This window comes from Ranitomeya variabilis, chromosome 4, assembly GCF_051348905.1.
Source record: "Ranitomeya variabilis isolate aRanVar5 chromosome 4, aRanVar5.hap1, whole genome shotgun sequence".
Lineage (NCBI taxonomy): Eukaryota > Metazoa > Chordata > Amphibia > Anura > Dendrobatidae > Ranitomeya > Ranitomeya variabilis.
Genome location: NC_135235.1, coordinates 286864436 through 286889886, shown reverse-complemented (window position 1 = coordinate 286889886; position 25451 = coordinate 286864436). Strand labels below are relative to the sequence as shown.

The 25451-nt window shown below is 44.9% G+C and overlaps 1 protein-coding gene across 4 annotated transcripts in view; it reads left to right on the top strand.

Annotated features, from left to right (window-relative positions):
• PRKCZ (protein kinase C zeta) overlaps positions 1–25451 on the top strand; it is a 208129-nt gene that overhangs the window by 41524 nt on the left and 141154 nt on the right. Inside the window, exons 1-2 of one of the 4 annotated variants that reach the window (XM_077250092.1) lie at positions 8138–8331; positions 9381–9572. The exons of 2 other annotated variants lie outside the window; for them this stretch is intronic. In XM_077250092.1, the coding sequence (XP_077106207.1) occupies positions 9551–9572 (22 nt within the window). In that variant the 5' untranslated portion in view covers positions 8138–8331; positions 9381–9550. Of the gene's footprint in view, positions 1–8124; positions 8332–9380; positions 9573–25451 lie in introns of those variants that run through there. One more of the 4 variants, XM_077250093.1, reaches the window with a different exon arrangement.

Below are 25451 nucleotides of genomic sequence, written 5' to 3'. Positions count from 1 at the left end.
TGTGTGTTAGGGAATACCAACAATGTGTTAAGGTTGACTGCAAATCATGCAGCTGCAGGGACTCGAACATAATATGTGAGCACACCCAAAATACTCTAACACGCGAGCATGATCCGATAAGACGTTATCCGAGCATGTTCGCCCATCACTACTGTAGACGCAATAAATAAGGGAGAGGACAGAGGGGGTAGGCCAGTTCTAGTTTTGTTCTATGCAGAGAAAGCATTTGATAAGGTGACATAATTGAATTTGGTAAGGTAGGTATTGGACAAAGTCAGTCTGGTGGATAATTTAAGAAATGTAACAAAAGCAATATTTACTAACCCCACAGCAAGAATTCAAACTCCTGGGCGTTTCTTGGTAAATTTTCCACTTGAAAAAGGAAACGCGTCGGGAGTGCCCTCTGTCACCGCCTATATTTGACCTGGCTCTGGAACCTTTGGCGCGGTACATAGAACAACATGAAGTTTTTGAAGGGATAACAATAGGTAACATGACGATCGGGGCTTCATACGTTGCAGATGATATTATTATACTCTATATTGCGGATGTAGAAAGGGATTTACCAGGGATATTAGATCTTGTAGAGACCTTTGGTAGATTTTCGAGATTCACACTAAATTTGAAAGCAAATGTGAAATTCTCCTCTTGGCCACTAGAGCAGTCGGTTATGTAATATACTCCCTCTTTCCTCTCCTCATTTTTCCTACCCTCACCTTCACCACAACACACCTATTTGATATGAGATTTACTTTATATTTTGTGTTTTTGCTTGTTGTACCTTCTGTTGTACACATGGTTATGTATCTTATTATTGTTCCTTTTGTAAAATATCTAAACGCAGTTTACTGAAGAAGGTCTCGTTTTGACCAAAACGTTTATTTTGCACTGCAATAAAAAACTCATTTCAAAGCAACAGCCACAAATAAGTTGAGTGCCAAATTATTTATTATATGCTTACTGGTTTGGGGAACCTATCTTGTGCACCAACACTATATTTCACTAAAAATTGGAATAACTGCTCTAGAGAGAAGTGTGAAAATGTATAAAAGGGGACATGTAAAGAAAAAATAAAATAAATAAAAGCCGTAATCTTCAGGTAAATGCCATTTTAAACATGCAGCAGTCTATACGTCAATTGTCATGGGTTTTAATACAGTAACAGTTTTTAGCCTAAGAAACAAGCTCTGGTGCAATATGAACATTTTTAAATGCCTTAGTTTTAGCTTGGTTTTCACATAGTTAAAATTTTCTAAGTGCGTTCGATACTTTGCAAAAACATTTTTTGTACATCTTTTTTAATTTGGAGGACTCAAAGTATCCACATAGTGCAAGGAGAACCTATTGATTTGAATGGCTATGATGTAATGCCTTATTTTTCCTTGTGGTGGCACTGCAGGGGAATTAAATATTTGCTGTTGGATCTGCAACTCCTATCCTAGCCAAATACGGTACATTTTGGGTGCCCTTTTTTTTTTTTCTCTTTTTTTTGTGTCCGAACCACTTAGAGGGACCTGTGTTCGAAAATCCTAAACATTCATTAGCAAAAAAAAAAAAAAAAAAAAAAAAAAAAATATATACTAGCTATTGAACCCGTTCTACGCCCGGGTGGCGAGCATTTATATTGGTATATGGTCTCCATCCTGGTATGTGCTGCTCCCATCTTGCTCTCCCATCCTGTCATGTGCTGCTCCATCCTGCATCCCCATCCTGTCATGTGCTGCTCCACCGTGCCATGTGCTGCTCCATCCTGCGCCCCATCCTGTCATGTGCTGCTCCACCGTGTCATGTGCTGCTCCATCCTGCATCCGCATCCTGTCATGTGCTCCCATCCTGCGCCCCCATCCTATCACGTGCTGCTCCATCCTGCACCCCTATCATTGCGGGCGGCTGTGCGGAGTGCGGGCGGCTGTGCGGAGTGCGGGCGGCTGTGCGGAGTGCGGGCGGCTGTGCGGAGTGCGGGCGGCTGTGCGGAGTGCGGGCGGCTTTGCGGGGTGCGGGCGGCTGTGCGGGGTGCGGGCGGCTGTGCGGGGTGCGGGCGGCTGTGCTGGGTGCGGGCGGCTGTGCTGGGTGCGGGCGGCTGTGCTGGGTGCGGGCGGCTGTGCTGGGTGCGGGCGGCTGTGCTGGGTGCGGGCGGCTGTGCTGGGTGCGGGCGGCTGTGCTGGGTGCGGGCGGCTGTGCTGGGTGCGGGCGGCTGTGCTGGGTGCGGGCGGCTGTGCTGGGTGCGGGCGGCTGTGCTGGGTGCGGGCGGCTGTGCTGGGTGCGGGCGGCTGTGCTGGGTGCGGGCGGCTGTGCTGGGTGCGGGCGGCTGTGCTGGGTGCGGGCGGCTGTGCTGGGTGCGGGCGGCTGTGCTGGGTGCGGGCGGCTGTGCTGGGTGCGGGCGGCTGTGCTGGGTGCGGGCGGCTGTGCTGGGTGCGGGCGGCTGTGCTGGGTGCGGGCGGCTGTGCTGGGTGCGGGCGGCTGTGCTGGGTGCGGGCGGCTGTGCTGGGTGCGGGCGGCTGTGCTGGGTGCGGGCGGCTGTGCTGGGTGCGGGCGGCTGTGCTGGGTGCGGGCGGCTGTGCTGGGTGCGGGCGGCTGTGCTGGGTGCGGGCGGCTGTGCTGGGTGCGGGCGGCTGTGCTGGGTGCGGGCGGCTGTGCTGGGTGCGGGCGGCTGTGCTGGGTGCGGGCGGCTGTGCTGGGTGCGGGCGGCTGTGCTGGGTGCGGGCGGCTGTGCTGGGTGCGGGCGGCTGTGCTGGGTGCGGCGGCTGTGCTGGGTGCGGGCGGCTGTGGGCGGCTGTGCTGGGTGCGGCGGCTGTGGGCGGCTGTGCTGGGTGCGGCGGCTGTGGGCGGCTGTGGCGGCTGTGCTGGGTGCGGGCGGCTGTGCTGGGTGCGGGCGGCTGTGCTGGGTGCGGGCGGCTGTGCTGGGTGCGGGCGGCTGTGCTGGGTGCGGGCGGCTGTGCTGGGTGCGGGCGGCTGTGCTGGGTGCGGCGGCTGTGCGTGGCTCTGGGCGGCTGTGCTGGGTGCGGGCGGCTGTGCTGGGTGCGGGCGGCTGTGCTGGGTGCGGCGGCTGTGCTGGGTGCGGGCGGCTGTGCTGGGTGCGGCGGCTGTGCTGGGTGCGGGCGGCTGTGGGCGGCTGTGCTGGGTGCGGCGGCTGTGGGCGGCTGTGCTGGGTGCGGCGGCTGTGGGCGGCTGTGGCGGCTGTGCTGGGTGCGGGCGGCTGTGCTGGGTGCGGGCGGCTGTGCTGGGTGCGGGCGGCTGTGCTGGGTGCGGGCGGCTGTGCTGGGTGCGGGCGGCTGTGCTGGGTGCGGGCGGCTGTGCTGGGTGCGGCGGCTGTGCGTGGCTCTGGGCGGCTGTGCTGGGTGCGGGCGGCTGTGCTGGGTGCGGGCGGCTGTGCTGGGTGCGGCGGCTGTGCTGGGTGCGGGCGGCTGTGCTGGGTGCGGCGGCTGTGCTGGGTGCGGGCGGCTGTGGGCGGCTGTGCTGGGTGCGGCGGCTGTGCTGGGTGCGGCGGCTGTGGGCGGCTGTGCTGGGTGCGGCGGCTGTGGGCGGCTGTGCTGGGTGCGGCGGCTGTGGGCGGCTGTGCTGGGTGCGGCGGCTGTGGGCGGCTGTGGCGGCTGTGCTGGGTGCGGCGGCTGTGCGTGGCTGTGGGCGGCTGTGCTGGGTGCGGCGGCTGTGCTGGGTGCGGCGGCTGTGCTGGGTGCGGCGGCTGTGCTGGGTGCGGCGGCTGTGCGTGGCTGTGCTGGGTGCGGCGGCTGTGCGTGGCTGTAAACGCCTGTGCGTGGCTGTGCGTGGCTGTGCTGGGTGCGGCGGCTGTGCGTGGCTGTGCTGGGTGCGGCGGCTGTGCTGGGTGCGGCGGCTGTGCGTGGCTGTGCTGGGTGCGGCGGCTGTGCTGGGTGCGGCGGCTGTGCGTGGCTGTGCTGGGTGCGGCGGCTGTGCTGGGTGCGGCGGCTGTGCGTGGCTGTGCTGGGTGCGGCGGCTGTGCTGGGTGCGGCGGCTGTGCGTGGCTGTGCTGGGTGCGGCGGCTGTGCTGGGTGCGGCGGCTGTGCGTGGCTGTGCTGGGTGCGGCGGCTGTGCTGGGTGCGGCGGCTGTGCGTGGCTGTGCTGGGTGCGGCGGCTGTGCTGGGTGCGGCGGCTGTGCGTGGCTGTGCTGGGTGCGGCGGCTGTGCGTGGCTGTAGGCGGCTGTGCGTGGCTGTAGGCGGCTGTGCGTGGCTGTGGGCGGCTGTGCGTGGCTGTGCTGGGTGCGGCGGCTGTGCGTGGCTGTAGGCGGCTGTGCGTGGCTGTAGGAGGCTGTGCGTGGCTGTGCTGGGTGCGGCGGCTGTGGACGGCTGTGCTGGGTGCGGCGGCTGTGCGTGGCTGTGGGCGGCTGTGCTGGGTGCGGCGGCTGTGCTGGGTGCGGCGGCTGTGCGTGGCTCTAGGCGGCTGTGCGTGGCTGTGGGCAGCTGTGCGTGGCTGTGCTGGGTGCGGCGGCTGTGGACGGCTGTGCTGAGTGCGGCGGCTGTGCTGGGTGCGGCGGCTGTGGGCGGCTGTGCTGGGTGCGGCGGCTGTGCTGGGTGCGGCGGCTGTGCGTGGCTGTGCTGGGTGCGGCGGCTGTGCTGGGTGCGGTGGCTGTGCGTGGCTGTAAACGCCTGTGCGTGGCTGTGCTGGGTGCAGCGGCTATGCTGGGTGCGGCGGCTGTGCGTGGCTGTGCTGGGTGCGGTGGCTGTGGTGGGTGCGGCGGCTGTGGGTGGCTGTGCTGGGTGCGGCGGCTGTACTGGGTGCGGCGGCTGTGTGTGGCTGTGCGTGGCTGTGCTGGGTGCGGTGGCTGTGCGTGGCTGTAGGCGCCTGTGCGTGGCTGTGGGCGGCTGTGCTGGGTGCAGCGGCTATGCGTGGCTGTGCTGGGTGCGGTGGCTCTGGTGGGTGCGGCGGCTGTGGGCGGCTGTACTGGGTGCGGCGGCTGTGTGTGGCTGTGGGCGGCTGTGCGTGGCTGTGGGCGGCTGTGCGTGGCTGTGCTGGGTGCGGCGGCTGTGCGTGGCTGTGCTGGGTGCGGAGGCTGTGGACGTAAGTGGCGTAAGTAACAAATAGCTGTGGCATGAAGTGCCACAGCCTCATGGCACAGCAATTTGTTACTTGCGGAGGGTGAGTATACTTACCTGTCCCGTACCACCGACGCCATTCCGGGCCATGAATATCCCCCTGCTCCCGGAATCGGCGCCTGCGCAGTCCGCGCTTTCCGGCGCCATTTTCTTGAAGACACATTGCAGTGTGTCTTCAAGAAAATGGCGTTGGAAAGCGCGGACTGCGCAGGCCCCTTTTCCGGCACCAGGAGGACAGATTTTCTGTGTGGCTCGTCCCTGTTTCTCTGTTGGAGATCGCGGTGTGCGTTCAGCGCTTACGCATACCGCGATCTCCTGGGAGCGTCGCTCTGTGGGGTCCAGACTGCGCCGGCGCTTGCGCAGTCTATAAAGGCTTCGGACAGAGTGACGCTCCCAGCGTTATATTATAGATATATATATATATATATATATATATATATATATATATATATATATATATATTTTTTTTTTTTATTAAGTGATGCGTTTGAAATATGACAATATTCAATAACCATTAATAATCTTCAGCCACAGAAGGCTATTGTCTCATGTGTGTAAATGAATATCTCGGTTAAATCAACATCTGATGTACCCGTTATTTATGCCGCCTATTGTGGATAATTATTTATTTTTTATTTTTTTTGTCCGGGTATATGCCGCCTTATTCTGCGCTAATCTGCTTGTAATTTACAGTAATGGCAGCACGGTCGGCATTTAGACATTTAGCTCATGAGCAGGCCCGTCTACATGTCTGCTAATGCAGCATTGTGGGAACAGAACATCATTAATAATGAATTAAATTTGATAATTTTGCCATAAATAACATGCTGGCTGCTTTATATAGTGATACGTCTACTGTAAGGGTGGTGCGGGATAAAATGGATGACGGACTCTGGTGATTCGCGTATTTTTAATTACATATCTGTATATTGACGCTTTGTGTACATCTCACCTCAATTTCCAAAATGTTATTTTAGTGGTGAAGGGGTAAACAAGCACTGCTTGTTCAATTGTTGTTTTGGTTTTTCTGTTTTGTTTTTTTTTGGTTTGTTTTTTTTTTTGTTTTGTTTTTCTCTTCCTTGTGCATGGCTGGCATCTTGGGGCCTTTAGGAAACAAACAAAAAAGAGAAAAAAAATTGCAAATAATCTCTTTGCAAATGACAATGAATAACAATGTTGTGCTAACACAAAGCTGCATCTCTGCAGAGGCGGATGACAGCAGCTGGTTTGGCTAGGTAGGGTTTTCTTCTGGTGTTTTGTCAAAGGGACAAATTGCCAGGGTTTATTTTACGGACCTTATACATTTAAAATGTAAAAAGTGTTGTCAATTTGTGGGGGGTGGGGGGGGAAAGGAATTTTTTTTTCTAACACAATGTAGCAGATGTATAGTTTAATCGTTAAAAAAATGGTTTACAACACCACTTCAGCGCTAAAAAACAAACAAACGGCAAAAACAGCTGGAGTGGCCCTTTAAACGTAAGTCATCTGCTCCCATTCTGTTACATCCCTTCCAGCAGCTTCATCTTTAACGCCCCCACCTATCTTGTAGAACAGCACCCCCGAGTTTTGCACGTTTATCTCAATCATAAATTTATTGAAAAATTCCAGACCCAACAAAATCTCCGCTATTGTAACTCTTCTTCATTACATGCAGTGTTTTTGGTCCAGAGACCCTTCATCAGGCAGGATGCGTCAAGAGGCCGAGAAGGCACGAAGTATAGTGTGCTGTATGTTATACACCTGACTGTAAAAGTAATTATCCTACTAGACAAAAAGGTCTAAAGCAATAGTCTGCAATATGTATCAATGCAAAGAGAACACATGAAAAGATTAAGTTCAAAATTAGCAAAACTGCTAAGTCCATATTTAAAGGGAATCTGTCAGCAGAATTTCACACCCCAAACTATTTCTATGCATGTAGCACTTTCAAAAACTAGTCCAGCAATACCTTTACATGTCCAGTCCATTCCTCCATTACTGAGAAATCAGTGTTTGAATTGGTATGCAAATGAGGCTGAAGAACTCGGGTAGATTGGAAGCCTCTGTCACTCCAGCTCTCCAGCCCAGTGTTGCCTCCTGCTTGACTGACAGATCCTTTACCTAAAACCACACGGTATAGAGGTCGTCCGTTAAGCAGGAGGAGACAGCGCTGTTATTACAATAGAGCTGGAGTGACAGAGGTTGCAGATCTTCAAATAGCTCTTCACCTCATTTACGTGTCCATTGAAACGCTGTTTTCTCAGTAACAAAGGAACAGACTATTTATATGCAGATATTCCTGGACTTGTCTTTGAAAGAGCTACGTGTGCGTATAAATAGATTGGGGTGTGAATTTCTGCTGACAGATTCCCTTTAAAGAACACATTCGGATCATTTGTGAATTGCAGGAGAGGGTGGAAATCCCTTATAAAACACGTTGTCATCCTTGTCCCCTCTGTGTAAACCTCCTCCATACCTGCCGTGATAATAGAATAATGAGAGCTGACCATGGGTGTATGTTCTCTAGTTCTAGTCGGTATATTTTCAGCTGTCCGATCCTGTTTTTCTCCATACCACGGTTTGTCCTGGCTTTACCTTTTTAGTACTGTCCACGTATTGGCAGTAAATCTGTACATTCACGTAGCGACGGTTTTATTTTAGTTGGGGGGGATGTTTATTTTCTTTAGTAACCGTGCTTTATAAATACATGTTGTGGCTACAGCTGTTGGATGACGCGGTGCGATCCTTTCTGCACATCCCAGGAAGGAGGATGTTTGTCTGAACATTTCGCCACCTTCTTGGCAGTGCCAGTCTGCCATGCCCAGCTTCTATTTAATCGCTGGGTTTGCTGCTTCTTTTTTTTTTTTTCTCGTTTTGGCCTGCTACTGAAAGGATCTCAGTGTTACAGTTCTTTTCACTTGTGTCACTTCTTCCATTTCATGCACCAATTTACGCAAGCTAATAGTGTTCGGCGGACCCAGTGTAATAATGTTTTCCTACATGTGAGTCTCCCAGGGATGTGGTGCCCTGTGTGTGTGTGTCAGGGCCCTGCAGACAGTGTAATAGCTGGCACTGAACATCCCGCCCACCGCCTATGAGCATCTCGCTCGCTGTAGTTCCTGGTGCACAGAAAAAGCCTTTTGTCGCCTCAGCACTGGCTGTCCTTTACCTTCATACGGAGGGAGAGAGGGGGAGGAGATAGGTGGGGAGCTGCTTGCCTATGGGGTCTTTAATATCGACACCGGCGGAGATGCTCAAACAATGCACCAGCTGTTACTTTTGGATGTATGCATCACTTTAAAGGTGATAATTCTCCCTCTGTCTGTTCCATCCTCATTGTCTTCTGCTCTATATAGTTTTTTGTTTTTTTTTATTAATATTGTACCGGATATATATTGAAACTTCATTTTGGTTTCCTCCGTAATGAAATGCATACGGTTAACCCACCATGTCCTGGGATGATCTGATTAACGCCTTCCTGTCTGGATCTTTTTTTTTTTTTTTTCTTACCTTTTTTTACTTTTTTTTTTTATTATAGGGGTTTTGTAATGTGATCGTGACCCATATAGAACGCGTTATTACATGAATGTCAGAGATAATTGCACTTGTGGTGTGTTTATCACACCGGTAATGTTTATTTATCATTCTCATGTTTTGTTTATAACATATGTATCATTGTAGCGGCTGAGACATTTGCATTGTATCCAGTAGCTTTTCTTTCTTTCTTTTGGGCTGAATGGAATTTGATGCAGAATTTTAGGTGTTTTATTGTTTGTTTTTTTTTGTGGATCGATCTTGCATCCGTCGGACTTGTAAAGTTCATACTGCCCGGATGTGAATGTTTGGAGTATATATGTGTCTGTGGCATATCCAGACCATGTTTTCTTCCCTGCCTCAGCTGTTCCATAGTCTCTCCTGGGGATATAGAGCCACCCGTGCCTGGATACATGAGGCAGAGAAATGGGAAGAGGTTGTGCCGTCTCTGATCAGCCCACAATGAAATGTTTGCATTTTCCATGTCTTGCCTTGCTTGTCATGTCCAAGCTCTGATTCTGCCTTTTGTCCTTGATGTCTAGTGATATAGGAAAGGAATAGGAGAAGGGAGGGTGATAAGGGGGTTGGAGGGATATTCATTTTTTTTTTTTTTTTTTTTCTTTTTCATACATCCTTCAAATGTAGCATGCAGAAAAAAAAATCATTTTATTATGAATGATGAAAGATAAAGCTTCCATATGTGTGTAAATGAAGCTTGCAAGCTGTCAGCTGATGCATTGCTGTGTGTGTGTGATGCAGAGAAGTCAGCATTCCGCCTCTGTAGCTGCTGTGCCTTCAGTTCTTGCTTTGCAACGTAGATTGCTACCACACATGAACATACTGCTGGTCTCCTGCATGCCTGTGGACCTTACTGCATTATCGCTGAGCCAAGGGTGAAAGATTGGAATAAGATTTGTCACTGAGAAGATGTCACAGAGGATTGCAATGGAAAAGGGATGCTGTCGATAAGGAATATTCAAAGCAAGGAATGTATCCCAAGAAATCTGACGGTATGTTACCAAGGGCCTCTCTTTCCAGGTACACGGAGATAACCATCGCTAGATTACCCGGTAACTAATAGGAAGCCATTGTATCCTAGTACACCGAGATCATCATCGCTAGATTACCCGGTAACTAATAGGAAGCCATTGTATCCTAATACACCGAGATCATCATCGCTAGATTACCCGGTAACTACCGTAATAGGAATTTGCTCTTTCCTATTCAGACATTGCATTTTTGCCTTTCTCCTCTTCTTTTTTTAAAGGGATTTTTATGACCTGTTCAAGTGCATGGTTTCTCTGTAATGTTCTGCAGTGCTGCATATAAGCAAACACTTGGATTCCGTTACATAGCGAGTTGATTAGTCCGCTATTGAAACGATGCTTTAAGTTTGTCTTCCGGGGAGAGATTTTCTTACGTTAAGACTCTGCTGTCATGATTAGTTGCTTTGCTTGGTTAATTTATCCGCAGATACTTTCTCACTTGGCTTCGCTCCTTGGTAAGATATGAGGGTATTTGGTACATCCACCGCTCCTGCGTACGTTATTCGCATGAATCATCCACATATATGCTGCTTATTCTCTAAATACCGCGGCTGCTTCTGCAGTGAGATACTAATTCTGTTTATCAATCTGCTAGTCAGAGAATTATATATGAACCTGACTAGGCACAATGGTGTTTTTTTTTTTTTTTTTCTCTCTTCATGGCTTCCCTATGTAATCTGGATTAGGGCCCCCGATTTCTCTGCTTGCCAACACACCGGCTTGTTACGTCTTTTATGTCTGGCATGGATGATGGAACGTCAAGCCAACCACTCCTAAATTTTGATCCTTGCCGAATGCTGAACCACCAATTCGGTCTTTGTAAAGGGGGGTCACACTTTAATGAGAGGCAGAAAGAAGGACCATGGTCATGGACCATTGAGCAGGTTCAATAGAACGGAACTGGCTTATATCAAGGACTAAGCAGGAGTGAGGAAACGTTGGGAAGGTTCAAGGAGACGGTCATAATTCATCATTATCACATTCATCGGGCGTCTGCATCGGGGCTTATCGTGTTTTAGATATTGTATCTTTGTAATGGCCATCGACTTTGGTCTGAGTTGTGGGTAGTTTTCATGTTTCTCTTGGGTATTGGTTTTGGGTGCTGTGCTCAGTGTTTCTTTGGTATTGATTATCCATTTTGCTGATGATGATCCGACTAGTTTTGTTGCTTGCTACGAGCCATGCACCTATATTGGTCACCTCGGACATGGCTACAATATTTGCTTAAGTTTAGATTAAGGTTTCTCTAATTTTATAAGACTTCTTCTTTTTTTTTATTTTAATTTTGATAATTGTTTATTCAACAGGTTAAGATTCCATTTTTTTTTTAATTGCTTTTTTTTATTTTTTTTAAATCCCAATAAACCTTTCATCCGTTATTCCAAGGTCACGCACATGCCATTGTGCAGTGATCTCCCTCACTGCATGACCACCTTTGCAATTCATCCTTGTCAATGGCTTTTTAATGTGTTTTTTTTTTTTTCATTTATACCAATTTAAAAGTACAATGTTTGATTTCAAAAGCTATAAGAAGTCTGGATGTATTATACTTGTAGGTTCACTAGTCATGTGGGGGATTGTGTACTTGTATGGCTTTGAAGACACTGTACTTTTCAATGTCTTGGTATGCAAATACTTCTACAAGTGGTGCCGATCTTTACGTTTTGACTCCAAAAGCTGTAGATTCATGAGCAACGTTCTTTATTGCATTACCACCGTAATATTAAAATAAATAAATATATATATATATATATATATATATATATATATATATATATATACACACACACACACACACACACACACACACACACACACACACACACACACACACACACACACACACACACACACACACACACACACACACACTGTTTGGACACACCTTATCATTTAAAGATTTTTCTGTATTTTCATGACTATGAAAATTGTACATTCACACTGAAGGCATCAAAACTATGAATTAACACATGTGGAATTATATACTTAACAAAAAAGTGTGAAACAACTGAAAATATGTCTTATATTCTAGGTTCTGCAAAGTAGCCACCTTTTGCTTTGATGACTACTTTGCACACTCTTGGCATTCTCTTGATGAGCTTCAAGAGGTAGTCACTGGGAATGGTCTTCCAACAATCTTGAAGGACTTTCAAAGTTTTCCTAATTTTTCGGACTGACTGACCTTCATTTCTTAAAGTAATGATGGCCACTCGTTTTTCTTTACTTGGCTGCTTTTTTCTGGTCATAATACAAATTCTAACAGTCTATTCAGTAGGTCTATCAGCTGTGTATCCACCAGACTTCTGCACAACACAACTGATGGTCCCAACCCCTTTTATAAGGCAAGAAATCCCATTTATTAAACCTGACAGGGCACACCTGTGAAGTGAAAACCATTCCCGGTGACTACCTCTTGAAGCTCATCAAGAGAATGCCAAGAGTGTGCAAAGCGGTCATCAAAGCAAAAGGTGGCTACTTTGCAGAACCTAGAATATAAGACATAATGTCAGTTGTTTCACACTTTTTTGTTAAGTATATAATTCCACGTGTGTTAATTCATAGTTTTGATGCCTTCAGTCTGAATGTACAATTGTCAGTCATGAAAATACAGAAAAATCTTTAAATGAGAAGGTGTTCCAAACTTGTGGTCTGTACTGCACTGTAGTGTGTGTGTGTGTGTGTGTGTGTGTGTGTATATATGTATGTATGTATGTATGTATGTATGTCTGTATATATGTGTGTGTATATATATATATATATATATATATAATTTTTTTTTTTTTTTTTTTTTTCCTTCTATAAACTGTATAATATTTGGTCTACTACATCACAATGGAGACGTGGTAAACAAATACATTGCTAGTCAATAATGATCTTTATACAGTGCCAACGTATTCTGCAGATGTTTTTAGGTATGGTTGCAAATTACTGTAAGGCCTCATTCAGGCGTCCATGTTGCACGTACGTGTTGTAGCCGTCTTTTTTTTTTTTTTCATGGATGCATCATATTCCTAGTATAATCTAGGGTGCTGTTCACATGTCCATGGTTTTTCATGGTTTTTTTTTTTTGCAAACCACACGGAGACATGTCTGTTTTTTCCCGCAGCACAGATGTAAAGGGGTCAATACAAGGCTCTTGGTCTTTAAAAAAAAATGCATGGCATCCTTGTGCCATCCTGGTTTAACATTGTACAGTATGGGAGAAGATTTGTTATTTATTTCTTTATTCATCCATGAAAAACCCTGATGGTAAAAATTCATGGACGTGTGAATGAGGCCTAAGTGAGGCTGTTGGACAAATGCTGCATGTGTTGTTGCGGCTGTCTTCCGCCGCAAGACATGCAGCCGTGGGGTCTCGAAAATATTGTCTGAGCACGCCCAAGATACTTGGATAACGCCTGAGCATGCTAAGATAACACTTTATCCGAGCATGTCAGCTTATCACTAGTTGCGACCTCTATATCAGAGTGGCTCTTCTCGGCAGCACCGCTATACCAGCGCTGCTGTTTTGGCTGTATTCATTGTTTGCCAAAAGCCACCTCTGGAGCTTAAACAGCTGACTAGTTGGGGTGCCAGGAGTAAACGCTCCATCCATAACCTGTGACCAATATCAGCTGTTTTAAGGATTCTTAGTGTTCTATGAGTCCACTGGAAAGCATGCAAAATGTTACTTATACAATGGTTTTAGTCCCCTCTTATGGGGACAAGTTGGAGTCCATTTTTTAAAAATGTCATAGTCACACTGATATGGAAACAATAGAACATTGCAGTTCTAGTAAACAAATATTTTCTTAAATGCCATGTAGATGAGACCTGAAAGACTATATGTAAACCCTTTTAATATGAAATACAGTATTTGTATGTTTATCCTTTTTGGCATTTTTGCAATTGGTTACAGTTTTTTTCCTCTACCTCTTCTGCAGCTCGCAAGCGTTTCCTGAGGGCGTATGCATCGGTTGAGGGCTGTCTGATATTTTATAGGATAACACTCGGACCAATGTCATACTATTGGATAGCGCTGATCAGCGGTTTTCTTTTTTTTTCTTCTCATACCGATTTGGCATGAGAAAAAAAAAATAGCAGCACACTGCGATTCACAGCCTAAGTCGGATGGCACACGCCCATTCAAGTCTATGGGTGCATGGAAATTATCGGACTGCACTTACCATGGATGACGTCCGAGTGCAGTTCGATTTATGCAGACTCACAGAATGGAGAAGATGGAGAAATGTTTTTTTTTTCCTCCATCTTCTCATCTGAGAGAATCGGATCACACCAAGCGGACACAGATCAAACGGAGATCAGCATTTGCTGGTTGTGTCCTTAGCATATTCGTTCTGATTCTCTTGGAGGCAAGAAACTACACTCGTGTGACCCCCAGGCCTAACACTGCAAGCTGCTCTGTTGCCTTCTGGCCCAAATCTGTCAGTCCTGTGAACTTGGGAATGCTCTGAGCATGCGCGCGCGAGCGCACAGCGCTCTGAGCATGCGCGCGCGAGCGCACAGCGCTCTGAGCATGCGCGCGCGAGCGCACAGCGCTCTGAGCATGCGCGCCCGCACAGCTCTCTGAGCGCGCGCGCGCAGCTTCACTTTGTAGAACCCACACAGGTGCCCAATGATATATCATCGCCCAGAAGTTTTCTTAATACATCAATTCAGACTTTTTTATGCCTAGTTGTTTTCTTCAATGTAGTATTCTTTTAATTTTTTTAATTGAATAAATGCCATTCCTTGTATTATCGAGCGATGGGGTGTGAAGCCTGGACATCCTGGGCCCCCGAGCAGTTCAGAGGTACTGTCTCTTCTCATTCCATCTCTTTGGTCTTCTTGCACTGGGCTGTCATGATTTGCTTTACTCTCTGGCTGACTGGCATGTTATCCCGCTGGGAGATCTGACAGCTAGAGGTCTAATCTAAATTTAGAATGTAAAAACCTCTATAGAATATACCGGGGTTATTATGTATACTGCAATATATGAATTGTTTGTACACCTTGTCAATTGTGTGCCTACATGACATCGATTTTGCTTTGGTATGTCTTGTTTTTTTCATGTACTTGTTGTTTCCTTGCAGATGATACTGTCCTTATTAATTTGTTCATTGTCAACATTTGATATGTCTTGACAGTGCTTGGAGACACAGCATTTCTTAGTTGGTTTTTTTCTTGTTATTTTTGTTTCCGTTTTAATTTTAAAAGCACCTTGGACACATTTCTAAAAATATAAGAAAAAAACAATGTAGTGGAGAACCCATTTATAGTCAATGAAATGGCTAATTTTGGAAGGACCGTCCTAATGTGTTTGAGGGCCCTCTTTACTTTCCTACAAGAGGTGGTTTGGGGAAAAAAAGAATTGGGCAGGTTATAGGTTCAATCCTTTTATTCTCAGGGAGTGAGCGGCGTCTACCAGCGGCTTACTCCACTCTCCCCAACACACGCGACCCAACGGGCGAGCCAAGTAGCATGGCAGAGTTGTGGGATGGAGCATTCATTTCGCAGACTCTTGTATGGGTGCCATTACTATTGGATGGTTCCATCCTGGAGCCTTATCTGCTCTTTGGATTATCTTCATTAAGAATAATAATTTTGATCCCTTTAGTCTAGTCTGGTCATACCCCTCCATCTCAAGGAGGAGCTTCTAAGGTCATGTACTCCACCAATATGCAAATTACTTATTATTTTCGGAAACGGCCATAATACTAGGGAGGATATTTTAATGCATAAGAATGCACTTTATTTTCTTACATGGGTTCACCATTTTTGTATTTCACTTTTCTGTAAGTACTAATATTTGGCCGGCACTGTGTACTCAGCTTATTGCGTTTTGCACGTAATGTGATGGTTCAAGTTGCCGCTATTTTGCTTTTAATGTTTTCTGGTGGATGTCCACTTTGGTCATTTTGGTTATCCCTCCAACTGCTGGTTGCCTAGACCTCAATGGCTGCTCCTGTATTCTTTATAGAAGTAAATTAATAGGAAGAAGCACGAGGCTAAACTGGAATTTTTCCAATCAGTTACTGGAGACCCCCCCCCCCCCCAAAGCTACAGAATCTGGGACTTGGATCTTCTGAGTGGTGTCACTCACATAAAATATCAATCCATTAACTCCCTCAAAATGGCCTACTGCTTCCAGAGCCGGTCATCCTGGGCTCTGGACACCGTAACATCAGAAATCCAACTAAAAGGGAAAAAGCCGGAGCACCAGGCGTGATTGTAGATTGATTGTGGAGGAAAGGCTCACCTGGAAGAGGGGGACTATAAGGATTTTTTTGTATTGTCCCCTACGGAGTAAGACTTCAGTCAATGTGATCTGATACCATTTTACGGTTGTGTATGTTTGCATTTGTTGTAACTTACATTTTTGTTCTTACCTTGTAATGTTTGTCTCCTACTTCTAACTTGACCTGGGTTATACTTCTGGAACCGAAAGCAATTTATGTGATTCAGATCACCAATTTTACATCAAGGTCCATAAAGCGCATGCTGGTTGGTCCCCAATCCATTAGTCACCATTGTAAACACTTGTCTAGTGGGAGACGGCTGGATGATTGACAGAAACTCATGAAATCTGCCATTTTTCTATCTTGATGGCCATTTCAGTTATGGCCGAAAGCTTGACCCAAGCATATGAAACAAGCTTCAATTTAGTGTCGGAGTTTATGATGTGAATAGAAAATGAAGATACTTTAATAGGTTGCAACATGTCCCTTTCGTATGGTGGAGTGTCTTGGTCTTTGGTCGCCTGCCCTTTATGAATAATGTTGACCTTTTTGAAAATGAATGATGACTTGTAGTTTACCATGGTTTTTGTTGTTTTCGTTTTGGTTTTACAAAACTAAAACTAAAGATTTTTTTTCCATCTGAAATTAAATTAATAATTTACTTAAAGTTAAGAGCATTTTTTTTTTTTTTTTTTTAAGATTTATCTAGAATTGCTTTTATTCCATCCCGTACGCTTGCAACCATTTAATTGGTTCAAAATTGTAAGGGCTCCAGTTACTTGGAACATCTACATGTGATGTTTAAATCATATCTGTCCATTTCTCATTATCAAAGCAGTTTATCATTATTGCCAAACTGGAAACTTCACTCCTAAGATGACCATAAACATTAGATAGAGGTTGGTTGTTGATTGGAGAACTGTTGAAACAGCTACGAAGGACCCCATGACCATTAGATGAAAGTTGGCTGAATGCTACAACTTTGGCAGGTCCTACTGACCATCTCGTATATGTGAGGAATTCTTGATTCAGGGGATAGAAGGATCGAACAGTTGGTCAATGGCCGATACTTTGGTTTACGGGGAAAAGAAGCCACTGCCAGTCTGACCGTGACTTTCTTCTCTATCCCTATTGAATATACAGGAACGTTCAGCTGTGCTGAGTTATGATTGCAGTAACTAGGAAGTTGGTTAAACATTTGTTTGGCAGATGGCTATCTCATGTGTATGGCTAGTGTGACACCTGGCAAAGTTTTGTCAAAGGCTGTCGTCAAGTAGCCGTCAGATGTCAAATGGATCATTGGTTGGCCAAAACCATCGTTTGTTTTCTTCCTAAAGAACATCTTCAGAGTAATGTGTATGGTCACTTTTAGGGTCCCATACACATTGAATGAACGTTTGCAGAACTTGCCCATTTGAACTAATTCCTACAAGGGGTTCCCCTGACACATCTGATTGGCAGATGTAAGGAAGAAAGAAGAATCCTTTTATTCCTGCAGATGATTAGCTGGAGGTATCTGAAACGTGGACTGTTTATTTTGTTCTTTAAACACCTATGGCGCTCTGTTAGGCCTGTATATGGAGGAGACTGGAGTAATATTATTTGTCTATCTGCTTTTATAAGTGCACTGATAACGTTACTGCAGCCACAGCAAACTTTACTCAACTTTATACCATCTTCATCAAATAGGATTGTGTTTTTTTGTTAGACCCCCAAATTATAACCTACAGTGGCATGTAAAACATTGGTCACACCTTGTCAAAATGACTGTTATTGTGAACAGTTAAGCAAGTTGAAGATGAAATGATCTCTAAAAGGCATAAAGTTAAACATCGTACCTTTTTTTTGTATTTTAGGCAAAAAAATAAAAATGTTCTTCTTTTACATTTTAAAAATTTTACAAAAAGGAAAACTGGCTGATGCAACCAATTTGGCACCCTGCATGGTTACTATCTAGTAACTCCCCATTTTAAAAGTATCACAGCTTATATCAACCAAGAGTCTTTCAATTCTTGTGTGAGGAATTTTCATCCATTCTTCCTTGGATAATTCTTCCAGTTCTGTAAGATTCCTGGGACGTCTTGCATGAACTTGTATTTTGAGGTCTAGCCACAGATTTTCAATGATGTTCAGATCGGGGGACTGTGAGGGCCATTGTAAAACCTTCCGCTTGCGCCTTTTGAGTTCTTCTATTGTGGATTTTGACGTGTGTTAAGGATCAGCTTTTTACAGATGGTGTTATGTTTGCATCAAGAATTTGTTGAAATTTTATTGAATTCATCCTTCTCTCTACCATTGAAATGTTTCCTGTGCCATTGGCTGTAACACTACCTCAAAGAATGATTGATCCACCCTCATGCTAAATGGTTGGTGAACTGTTTTTTTTCCCTAAAGTTCTGTGCCCTTTTTTCTCCATGCTTTAGATGATTGTGGCCAAAGAGTTCTATTTCAACCTCATCCGTCCACAGGACTTGTTTCCAAAATGCGTCAGACTTGTTTAGATGTTCTTTTGCATACTGCTGATGCTGAATTTTGAGACGGTTATCTTCTGATGACTTCCCATGAAGGCCATATTTGTGCAGGTGTCTCTAAACAGGAGAACAATGTACCACAACTACAGAGTCTGCTAAATCTTTCTGAAGGTCTTTTGCAGTCAAACGGGGGTTATGACTTGCCTCTCTAGCAATCCTACGAGCAGCTCTCACTAAAATTTTGCTTGGTCTTTCAGACCTTATCTTGATCTCCACTGTTCCTGGTAACTGCCATTTGACCAGGGGTTCCCAGACTTTTACATGCCGTTGTGTATACTCAGCATTCATTACAGGATCTAGGGATTGTCATGGCACATAACCACATTGTAGCCTCTAGCAGAGAAGTCGTTCTCTTAAATAAGCTGCCGTGTGACGGTGTGATAGATTATTTATTTACTGTTATCTTGAGTTCTTTCGTCTGCATTGCTAATGGCTACATCCTTATATGAATACTTTGTGTGCAATTGGGGGTTATATTTGTCACACAGCATGGAGAGGCTCTATCATATAGATCAATATAATCCGTTTACGTCTCTGAAGTATATTTAGCAATACCTGTTTCTATAAATATATATTCTTCCTGGAAGTGAAGTGTACATAATTAAGCACGCACCAAATTGCCATGGGAATAAAAATCTCCATCAATTGTATGATTGATAAGGCAACATGCTGGGTTGGTGCCTTTTATAGATTGATCAATAAAGAGTGTGCGCAGAGATTGTATCTGATGCACCTGTATTTATGCATCTTAGTTTTTGGTTTGTTTTTTGCTAGAGCTGCCTTTCATTACATGCACTGCTCTCATCTGTAAAATGGATCCGCGCTCCATCATTATTTTTTTTCCACGCGATTTTTGAAATTTGTTCGTGTGCCCTTAAGTTGGTCAGTGTGCGGTCTGTATGTGATCCGCTGCGTACACAGATCAAAAATATACTCGTGTAATTTCAAGCTTACGCCACCTCCGCTAGAACAGACTGATCACAATTAGTGACGAGGGATCATGCTTAGATAAGGTGTTATCTGAGCATGCTCATGTGCTAACAGAGTGACTTCAGCATGCACGAAAAATATGTTTGAGTCCCCGCGGCTGCTCGGCTGCCACAACACATGCCGGGATTGCCTAACAAACAGGTAATCCTTGCATGTGAGACATGCAGCCGCAGGGACTCGAACATATTTTTTGAGCATGCCGAAGTCCGCTCGTTTAGCACACGAGCATGCTCAGATAACACCTTCGCTCATCACTATTCACAATCAAACAGGCCTTGTGCTCCGTTATATGCTTTAGCTCCTACGTTTCTGCAATTTCTGTGTATCCCTACTCTCAAACATGTCCATGTCCCGGCATATAGAGTTATACGAATCAGAATTCAGCAGATTGCTAAACCTATTTTGAATGTACGTCTGCTTCGTATACTACTATATTGTGACCACTTCTGCCCATCTTGTGCAGGGAGACACCGGCTGTCTGTTATCTAACACCTGATGACCTTGAAGTGCCTATTGAACCAAGCACAAATTGTGTGACTGCATCTCATCGTTCTATGGGAATAAAGCCTGTGAGATGTTGGTGTTGCTAGGAGCAGCATTGTAATAGTGCAAAATCCATTGTGTGTCGTTCTTTATGTAAAGATTTACCTTTCTTTAGCATTGGTCTATATTCGTCAAATGTAAAATTTGTTTCTATTTTAGCAAACGGAAAACTCTTGTTGCTACCTCTAAGCTGTAAAAAAAAAAAAAAAAAGCTGATTCTCTTCTTGTCTTTCTGCTTGGTAGTATAAATGGCTAATGGCTTGTTCTGAAAGCTACCGCAATTAACACTAATATTTTATGAAAACTTTTACTAGCTAATAGCAATTGAAGTAAGTATTGATAGCTTAAAGGGTATTCCCATAGTTGCATTTTGTTTAACAAAATATGATAAATTAACAATAAGCCCAACATTTTTTTCATTAAACTTATCTGCCCTTTTATTCTTATCTGCTAAAGCTCCATTCCCCAGCAGCACCTTGCTTTTCCTCAGTGCTGCAGATCCCTCCTTCATATTGTCCGCAGACTGTCCCCACCTCAGAGTTATCAAGGTAATCGAAGTATAAATTGTACCTTTTGTTTCTGTGCTCTCTGCTCCTGTACGGGACCCTGCCTGACTGATTTTCATCAGTATAGCTGCCTATGTGGTTTACATTATGTTTAGCTGGTTTGTTGCATTGCAGAGCTCAACTGCGTTGCAACCCTCCAAAGCAGAGCTTATTATAAGGAGGCATTTCAGAGCCAAGTTGTGTGTTTTTTTTTGTTTTTTTGCCTGCCTCTGACATGTTAGTAATGTGAAACTGCAAATGCTGCTTAGTTAATTCATATGGCAAATTATTATCTTCTACCATATGCATTAACAAAGTAGAATTTGCAGTTTCACATCACTGATCTGTCAGCAGCAAGCAAAAAACAAAGCTCAGCTCTTGACTGCCTAGTAATTACAAGCTCCGCTGCAGAGCTGGACAGTTGAGCTCTACTGGATACCCACTAGCAATTATGTATAACAACAAAGCCAGCTATACTGATGTATAAGAGAAAACCAGCTAGGAAGAGTACTACAGAATCAAGAACACACTGTCTGTGTTGGAGGTGGAGCACAGTGATGCTGGCAGGAAGCCAGCTGAGAAGGATTGCATTGTGCATGATTGACCAAGAACATTGGAACTACAGCAGGACGGATCCAATAGCAACTGGAAGGTCATGCATTGGGGGGTGATAATGTGGAAATTGGGGAAGATTTAAAAATTTGAGTTATATTGTCATAAATCAATGTGTATACATAATTGCAAAACCAGATTGTGAAGCATGACACAGCACCCATTGGACCCTTCTGATATACCTGTGGATTTTCTTAAGGGCATTTTTGTAACACTTTTTTTAATCTTTTCTTAAAATGTACACATTTTAATAATTTGTCAAAACAGCCCTTCTATTACATATTTTAAAAATACTGATGTGCTGATACACACAAAACCAGGTCTGTGAATGAATCCTAGGGATTGTAATATTATAAGACACCACTTGTACGAGCCACGTAAATTGCGTCAGCTCAAAAATTGCACCTATGTCAATAGACTAATGTCCTAGACCACTACCAAGTGCATTGGTCCAGCCTTAGTGTATGGAGCAGCAGGGACTGTGTCCCTCCACACTACCTGCACCTGAAGGATGCCTATGGCATATGATTAGGTCAGGTAGTAGCAGCTTACCCCTGTACAGACTGTTAATTGCATTAATATGTACAGTGAAATTAAATCTAAGGGTAGATACAAGGTTTAATTTGGGTTGTTTTATTATTATTATTATTATTATTATATTTTTTATTATTATTTTAGGAAATGTAGCAATGCTGCCACATTTGTATAATTTAAAGAAAAGTATTATATAGGAGCTTTTACTACTATATTTTTGCTCTTTTATATATTACGGTAGTTCTTTTTTTTTTACACAGAACAACTTTTGATCGTGGTAGATGCTTAGTTGGCAGATTTTAGGTGATGGTAGTCGCTGCAGTCTTGAAAGCCGTTTTTTTAGATGGTTTCTGACAGGAGTTGATTCTTACATCTGATATGGAATGTGAAAAAAGAAAAGAGAGAAAAAGGGCCATGCATGACTGCTGTGCGACCTCGTATCCTGGAGCAGCGCTCTAAAAGCTTGCAGGGACAAAGTGGGACAAGCTGTTTCTGGATGTCGTGGCAAGCATAATAGAAAGAGAAGATCTGATTACTGGGGCTCTGTTAAAGGTACATTAGGGAGACTGTCAAATGAATGCACATAATAGATGGCCATAATTTACAAAGTCTGCATTGCTTTAAAAAATTTCTGCCTCCAGCTGGAAATACATGCGGTGAGCTTTTTGCAGGCACGACGTTCAGAAGAAAACATAACGGCATTTTGTCTCTGTTACAAAGAAAAGGCTGTTAAACCTCGTAGTGACTTCTAGTTTATTATATAAGTCTCTATTACTATTGTCCTGTAGAAAAGAAAGTGTTCTATATTATCCAACAAGGATGTACAGATACAGGGATTTTGGACTACAATATCTTTGATACAAAGGTCGCCTGGTTTACTGGTCAGAATGTGGCATAAGTCCTTGAACATTTCTTCTGGTGGAGGTGACCTACCAAAGTTCTGTTGCCTATGAGCATTTGTTAAACCCTACATGTGACGCCTTTGAAAAGTATCGGGCAACCAAACATTGTCGGACATGTATTTCAACTAATGCAAAGAAAAAGGGGAACAGGTCCCCCATAGTAACCAAGCAAATTCCAGATCCCGCATTTCTCCCATGTTTCTTTTGTGCGAAGGTCGATTAGTTGAGTGGTCTCATTTACAAGCAAGCCCTTTGAGATGATCCTGGAAGGGCATATGGATATCCTAGTTAAACGACCCCCTTCTGATCGGTCACAACTGTCTTATTTTTGGTGGATTTTATTGGTGCTTTTATTAGGAAAACCGTTTACCAATGGCCTATGCAGATGAAGTACAGGGCAGACAGCAACTTACCTTGAAAGACTGAACTGTTTGGCCGAGATTCATGTAGCAGACCCTGTGTTTTGAATAACCATGGTTTATTCCCTTGCATGTCTTCTCCAGATCTTTCAGGTTTGTGGGCTGTCACTAGGCAACATTGAGTTTCATTTCCTTCCATAGATTTTCTATTGGGATCAGGTCTGGAGTCTCCAGGACTTTGAAATGCTTCTTACGGAGCCGCTCCTTAGTTTCCCTGGCTGAGTTTTTTGGGTCATTGTCATGCTGGAAGACCCAGCCGCAACCCATCTTCAATGCTCTTAGAGAAGGTGGTTGTTGGCCAAAGTCTTGCAATACATGACTCCATCCATCCTCCCTTTAATACGATGCAGTCGTCCTGTCCCCTTTGCAGACAAGCACCCCCTACATATGATGTTTCCTCCACCATGCTTCACGGTTCGGATGGTGTTCTTGGGTTGTACTTCTCCTTCTTCCTCTAAACACAGTGAGTGCAACTGATACACAAAAGTTCTATTTTGGTCTCATCTGACCACATGACTTTCTCCCATGTCTCCTCTGGATCACCCAGATGGTCATTGGTGAACTTCAAACGGGCCTGGACATGTGCTGGCATGAGCAGGGGGACCTTGTGTGCCCTGCAGGATTTTAATCCATGATGGCATAGTGTGTTACGAACGGTAATATTTGAGACTGTGGTACCAGCTCCCTTCAGGTCATTGACCAGGTCCTTCCGTGTAGTTTTGGGTTCATTCCTGACCTTTCTTTTAATCATCCTTACCCCATGAGTCATGACCCTGCATGGAGCTCCAGACAGACATTGACAGTCATCTTGTGTTTCTTCCATTGTCTAATAATTGTGCCAACAGTTGTTGCCTTCTCGCCAAGCTGCTTGCCTATTGTCCTCTAGCCCATCCCAGCCTTGTACAGGCCTACAATTGTCCCTGGTGTCCTTAGACAGCTCTTTGGTCTTGGCCATGGTGGAGAGGTTGGAGTGTGATTGAGTGTGTGGACAGGTGTCTTTTATACAGGGAACAAGTTCAAACAGGTGCAGTTAATACAGGTAATGAGTGCAGAGTAGGAGGCTTCTTATAGGAAAAACTAACAGGTCTGTGAGAGCCAGAGTTCTCGCTGGTTGGTTGGTGATCAAATACTTATTTCGTGCAATAAAATGCAAATTAATTATGTAAAAATCGTACAATGTGATTTTCAGTTTTTTTTTTTTTTTTTTTTTAAGATTTTGTCTCTCACAGGTGAAGTGTACCTACGATAAAAACTAGACCTCTCCATTCTTTGTAGGTGGGCAAACTTGCAAAATCAGCAGTGGATCAAATACTTATTTTCCCCACTGTAGATATATTTGGTGTATATATCTGGAATTTTCCATTATTCTCTTCCAACAAGTGACATTGCTACTTCACTATGTACTTTGCAAATATCTGTGAACGACTCGCTTTGATACCAAACGAACGTTATCTTATTCTCGTATTCTGTAGTACTTATGTGCCCCCTCACAAGGATTGCGGATTACCATTGATCGTATGCTTGAAATACAAGTCTGATGCTTTACCTCTTATGATTATATGTTATCTTATTACATTTTCTATTTCACTGGCAAATCCTCATGTCATAAATCTACAGAGAGTTTTTTTGTTGTGCGCTTGCATTATATTTTTAGAGCATATGTATTAAGAAGATGGAGACCGGTTTCCCTAGTGATAGTCCGATTTTCATTTGATCTCATCTTCCCATTAGATTAATCCACTGATGATCTTGGATCTTGGTGCTTCTGTCTTTTTATAATGTGATAACTGAATATGGGAGAACATCTGTGCGAAAACCAATAATTCCGTGTGGTAACTTGCTATAATGGAACTCAGGCCTGACATTTCCAGTGGCCTTACCGCATATTTTCTAGGGTTTACTGATCTACCCTATATACATAGTAATATTCTGCTAATGTACATTCAGCGACACATAGGGGTAAAAATTATTTAAAAGATCTAAAAGAAAAACTTGGTTACCCATAGTAACCAATCACAGAGCAGCTTTTGTGTCCATTAAGAAATTAAAGCTGAGCTGTGATTGGTTGCTATGGGCAACACAGATGGTTTTGACAAATGAGGCCTGTGTTGCTGGATGTCTAGACTTACTCCATTGTTGCTGGATGTCTAGACTCCTCCACTGTTGCTGGATGTCTAGACTTACTCCATTGTTGCTGGATGTCTACTCCTCCACTGTTGCTGGATGTCTAGACTCCTCCACTGTTGCTGGATGTCTAGACTCCTCCTCCACTGTTGCTGGATGTCTAGACTCCTCCTCCACTGTTGCTGGATGTCTAGACTCCTCCTCCACTGTTGCTGGATGTCTAGACTCCTCCTCCAGTGTTGCTGGATGTCTAGACGACTCCTCCAGTGTTGCTGGATGTCTAGACTCCTCCTCCAGTGTTGCTGGATGTCTAGACTCCTCCTCCAGTGTTGCTGGATGTCTAGACTCCTCCTCCAGTGTTGCTGGATGTCTAGACTCCTCCTCCAGTGTTGCTGGATGTCTAGACTCCTCCTCCAGTGTTGCTG